At 39.2% G+C, this 5,747-nt stretch overlaps 1 protein-coding gene across 2 annotated transcripts; it reads right to left on the bottom strand.

Annotated features, from left to right (window-relative positions):
- Nucleotides 1–3,727: 3,727 nt before the first annotated feature.
- Nucleotides 3,728–4,752, bottom strand: LOC108851604 (BON1-associated protein 1). Of its 2 annotated transcripts, XM_018625061.2 has the most exons (2): nucleotides 4,217–4,752; nucleotides 3,728–4,102 (listed from the first exon to the last, which is right to left on the bottom strand). In XM_018625061.2, exons 1-2 carry the CDS (start codon nucleotides 4,539–4,541, stop codon nucleotides 3,993–3,995), a joined length of 435 nt encoding a protein of 144 aa, XP_018480563.2. In that variant the 5' UTR covers nucleotides 4,542–4,752; the 3' UTR covers nucleotides 3,728–3,992. The 2 variants fall into 2 exon arrangements, with proteins under 2 accessions (XP_018480563.2, XP_018480562.2); XM_018625060.2 differs by having other exon boundaries at nucleotides 3,728–4,742.
- Between the last annotated feature and the right edge of the window lie 995 nt (nucleotides 4,753–5,747).

The following is a 5,747-nucleotide window of genomic DNA, read 5'->3' as shown; positions in this document are numbered from 1 at the left end:
CTGGGCCTGATGGTTTCTCCGCTAGCTTCTTCCAATCCAATTGGGAGGCAGTTGGACCTGCAATAACTAAGGAGATTCAGACTTTCTTTCTAAAGGGATGTCTACCGCGTACTATCAACTCTATACATATCAGGTTAATCCCCAAGATCCCCAGTCCTAAGGCAGTCTCAGATTACATACCTATCGCCCTGTGTAATGTATACTATAAGATCATATCTAAGGTTTTCTCCCTACGCCTCAAGCCTATTCTACAAGAGGTAATCTCCGAGAACCAGTCAGCATTTGTACCTGGGCGTGTAATCTCTGATAACGTGCTCATCACGCACGAAGTCCTGTATTACTTGAAGATTTCAGGAGCCACTAAACATTGTTCAATGGCGGTTTAAAACAGATGTTAGTAAAGCCTATGATAGGCTGGAGTGGTCCTTCATACGATATGTATTTGAAAGAATGGGATTTTGTATTACCTTTGTAGACTGGGTGATGGAGTGTATCACAACTGTCTCCTACTCATTCCTTCTCAACGACGAAGCTGTCGGCTGTGTGGCACCACAGAGAGGGATCAGGCATGGTGATCCGATGTCGCCATATATCTTCATTGTCTGCGGGGAGGTCCTATCAGGGCTCTGCATTAATGCACAAGAGGAAGGATCATTACCGGGTCTGAGAGTGGCTCGCAATAGCCCCAAAATCAATCACCTGTTGTTTGCTGACGACTCTATGTTCTTCACTAAAACGGATAGTCATGCCTGCTTAAGCCTCCGAGACATTCTCAACAGCTACGAAGCAGCCTCAGGTCAGAAGATCAATACACAGAAATCCTCCATATCCTTCTCGCGCAAGACACCTGCAGACATTCGCTTACGAGTTAAAGAACAGTTAGGCATCGAGAAGGAGGGGGAGTGGGGAAATATCTGGGCTTACCAGAGCACTTTGGGCGCAAGAAGAAGGACCTCTTTTCTTCTATTGTTGACAAAATGAAGCAACGCACCCTGAACTGGTCCACACAGTTCCTCTCCACAGCAGGGAAGGCTACTATGATCCAATCGGTCCTCTCTCCAATACCGTCTTACGCAATGAGCTGCTTTGAACTCCCGGTCAGCCTCTGCAAGAGAATACAGACGGTGCTGACCAGGTTCTGGTGGGACTCAAGCGATGGGACCAGGAAGATTTGCTGGATTTCCTGGGACAAAATGACGCAGCCAAAGGACATGGCGGGATTAGGATTTAGAGACATACAAACATTCAATCATGCGCTATTAGCCAAGATTGGGTGGAGGTTACATACAAATCCTGATTGCCTCCTTGCAAAGGTGTTGATGGGGAAGTATTGCCACAAAACCACTTTCCAAAAAGCTCAGGCAAACTCCTCAATCTCCCACGGATGGAGAGGTATTCTGCGAGGCAGAGACTTGCTTGTGGAACATCTAGGCAAAGCTATAGGGGATGGAGAGTCAACCTCTGTCTGGAACGACTCGTGGATAGACCCTGCAACCAATCTTAAGCCAGTAGGTCCTGTTCTTTTAAAAGACAAAGACTTGATGGTTTCAGATTTACTCACAAGAGGAACACGAGAATGGAACTCAAGCCTTGTAGAAAACATCTTACCTGAGCTGAAGGACCACATCCTGAAACTACGACCTAGTGTCTTGAGAAAGCAAGATACCTACGTCTGGCCCCTGCAACAAAACGGAGAATACAGTGTCAAATCGGGATACTACTCCACTTTCCTTAGTACAGATCAGACAACAGGTGCACCTATCGCCAAAGAGAAATGGAAGAAACTTATCTGGACTAGAGACACATCTCCCAAGCTTAAGTATTTCCTCTGGAAGGTTGGAGCAAATGCTCTCCCTACGGGAGAGAACCTGCGGAAGAGAGGCATGTTGTTGAACAATACGTGCATCCGCTGTGGAGCTCCAGAGACCATTGATCACATCCTCTTTCACTGTCAATTTGCAATCGACGTATGGACCTACAGCTCCTGGGAACACCCAATAGACACATCTTTGGACACATCCCTCTTCGAGAAGCTGGAAGAATCATGGTCAAACACGCCTCTACCTCCCTACGGCTTCAAAGGGAACCCCTTCCCCTGGTGGTGCTGGTTTATTTGGATCGCGCGAAACCAACTGATCTTCGAGAATAGAGCCCAATCACCGAAGGAAACTGCATTGACGGCACTACTGGCCCTCAAGGAATGGGAAGCGGCTCAACCACCGCGCCCTCAGACTTCTAATCAACGACCGCTCCAGCAACCTCAAGCAAGCCCTAATCGATCGGAAATCTATTGCAACACCGACGCCTCATGGAGTCCTATTTCAAAGGAGGCAGGACTGGCCTGGATCTTCATGGATAGCGAAGCAATCGAACTCAATCGTGGATTCTCTAAGCAAACAGCAGTCTCTTCATCTTGCATGGGAGAGGCTCTGGCGATTCGGGAAGCCTTACTTCAAGCAGCATCCCGTAACTACCCTAACATCTGTATTCGAACAGATTCACAAGTGCTTACTCAAGCAATCACCTCTTGCCGGCATACGATGGAACTCTACGGTGTTCTCTCCCCGATATCGACGAGCTTTCCTTTTCTGCATCTTCTCCTTTCCTTAGTTGTCGTTTCATTTTCGTTCCTCGGGCCGACAATGGGCTTGCTGACAGTCTTGCAAAGGCCTGTCTTGCAAACCATGTAATGTTGGGCCCAAACTCTATTAAGCTTTTTAATGAAAGTTTTAGTTGATCAAAAAAAAAAACAATAATATCATTAGCTAGTTTTTTTTTTGACTAACACTAGTTAAATATGAGTATTGTATACTTGATTTTATTTACTACCAAAAAATAATTACTATTATACCATTTTTAAAGCTTTGATGCATTTGTTTATAGTTTTGATCAACACACAAACTAATATAGCATGTTTTCTATGTCTACGCATGTTTTTCTCCCTCCAAATAGAATGAATGGCATGTTGTAATGCATATATGATACAGGCCGATTGCTCCTTTCTCAACAACTTCCAAGTTTTGCGTGTCGAGAAGACACCTTCATACCCAGAACCTCTCTTCCATAAGTCCGTGTCTTCTTCGCTATACTTTTGCTTTCCTTGGAGAATATCGAGTTCATGTTCTATTTCATTTAAGAGGTTAGAATGATGCTTTTGAGAACTCTGTTGTACAGTGAAGATGTATAGAATAAGTGAATCATTTTTAGAACTCTGTTGTACGATATGAACATGCGATAAATTTTTTGGGTTTCCAACTTAAAATCAATTTGCAATTAGTGGTTATATATTACTAATGTCCCTTTCATATTTCTGATGTAGAATCTTCTCCAATACCCTCCCTCGAGATAATGGTACGTATAACCATTAATCTCGCAGAATTCATCATACCCGTCCAAAATAATGCTCTTTTTCTAGTGCGTATAACTATTAATCTCGCAAAATCCATCATACCCCTTCGAAATAATGCTATTTTTCTAGCTATTTCAAAGAACTGAAGTTTTTCTAGGCCATCAGCTAATTGATTGATCGTGCCACTGTCCGGACCGGATTAATGGATCAGGGTATTGGGCCTGTTCTGATACCATGATAAATTTCTTGGGTTTTCAACTTAAAACTAATTAGCAATTAGTGGAGTGACTAAATTCTTTATATATTACTAATGTTCAATTCGTATTTCAGACGTAGGATCATCTCCAATAACATGTTTTTTTTTGTCAGTCACGAACATTTTTAGAACAAGTTCGACTTTATTTCGAAATTCGTAATCAATTTCATACAACAAACTCATTTTTTCTTGTATAGAAAAAACACTAATCACATCTTTCTTCCTCAATTCCGAATTGGGAAAAATCCTTAGGACAGACGTGCAAGCCAAACACCAGTGTATGTCGGCCGTTGAAACACACACCCAAAAAAGTTACTCCTGTAATAACACGTCTTCTTCCTCGGGCATGAAGTATTACAGCGCAAGCGGTGGGGACCAAACACCAGTTTATGATGTCAAACGCCAAACCGGAACTCCAGTTACAATCCGACCACCATACCCATCAATCGACGGCGGTTCAGACGAAGAAGAAGAAGGAGCCATGAACATTGTCGTTTCTGTGGAATCGGGTTTAACCACAATGGAAACATTCACGATTCCACACTTATCACCATACTCATCTCTCAATCTATAGGTCAAGAAATTCAAATGTCCTTCATGAGAATACTTACCCATGAAATCCGTCGCCGGGATTGGAGCTTCTCCGATCTTCTTATCACGCCCACAACGTGTTCGATAAAATACCTCAATGGAGATGAACTTTACACTCCCTTGCATTGGCATCTCCGACTTGAAGTTCCACGTTGGATTGCTTCCTCCCGAGTCGTCTAGATACGTTTTTCGAGACTTATCGCCGATCCTTGCGACGGCGAAAGTCTTTTTCTTCTTGATAAGTCTCCGGTTTATCTTGAGCCCCTCTGCGGATCTGATGTCAATCTCAAGTGTTTTTGTCATTGTTGTATAAAACAGAGGATTTATTCTGCCTAAATATATCATAGGTTATATATATTTGTGTGTGTGGTTAGTATGTACAAATGTGTATGTACGTATTAGTTCTTCTAATCATTAACCAGAAGAACCGTGGTTGTTATTTATAGAGGAGACAAGCATCATTTATCTTAAATACAGACAAGGATCGATGAAGGTGACAGTGGAAGTTTGGGATGAAGACGCGACGATTCTTCTTCTCTCTTTCCCTCCCATTACATCCCATTACAGGAATAAAAAGGACGTGATATAGAAAAAAAAAAGATCTGACAAGAAAAGAAGACTTTTTAAATTTAGAATTCTTTCTTTATTTTCTTAAAACAAAATCAAATAGACAAGTAAATTTCTTCCTAGCATCAAGTATTTATTCGATATTAGGAATATACATTTAAACATTTAAGTAAGCTTTAATATATATAATTAGTGCGTTAGTTGTAGTGGCATAAAAAAATTAAAATTGATTTTTTGAGTGTAAGTTTTTTTTTGTTGTGATTGTTTAATTACGTTCTTTTTTTTTTTAATTTAGCCTAACAAAATACAACAAATAATGGAGTTGATTTTTGCTTTGAATTGGATTCAAAATCAAAAATTCTAATAATTTTAGATTGAATCATCGGACATCACTAATTGAAGTGGTTAAATAATAATAAATGATAAAGATAAAGATATTTGGATTGTAAAATCAATAAAATAGTAAATAAACTAAATATTAAATACTAATAAACTGTTTTCTATATAAATTTTATGAGAAATAATTTTATTACTTTTACTATTTTAAATGTATAATTAAATATATTAATTAGTTTTAATATATCTAAATGATCCAAATTGGGATATGCAAACTTTAAGTTAAGACATATAGATAATAGATTCATATCTGAGTCTAATATATCTTACTTATTAAAACATAAACAGTATATTGGACTTATTTTTTGTAAATTTTTAAATTAAATATAATTCTTTACTGTAAAGTCAAATCCACCAAAAAACATTAATACTTATTCTTTTGTTAAGTATGATTTTTGGATGATATAATTAAGCGGTTGTTTTTATTTGTTAAAAGCATTATTTGATATTTTTATTGTGCTATGTAGTAGTATATGTAGTAGTATGTGTTATGTTAAAATATTATGTGTTTGTTTTTTCTATAATATGTTGTTGTGTGTATAATAGTATTTGTTAGTGATGTAATGAGCCTATGGTATAAAGCATATT

The sequence above is a fragment of the Raphanus sativus genome, chromosome 4 (assembly GCF_000801105.2).
Source record: "Raphanus sativus cultivar WK10039 chromosome 4, ASM80110v3, whole genome shotgun sequence".
Taxonomy (NCBI): Eukaryota; Viridiplantae; Streptophyta; class Magnoliopsida; order Brassicales; family Brassicaceae; genus Raphanus; species Raphanus sativus.
Note: the sequence above shows the minus strand (reverse complement) of the source record. Positions and strands in the feature narration are given on the sequence as shown.

Bases quoted from the DNA above. Each gene is read 5' to 3' on its own strand.
- LOC108851604 (XM_018625060.2), bottom strand. From the start codon at position 4,541: ATGATATATTTAGGCAGAATAAATCCTCTGTTTTATACAACAATGACA.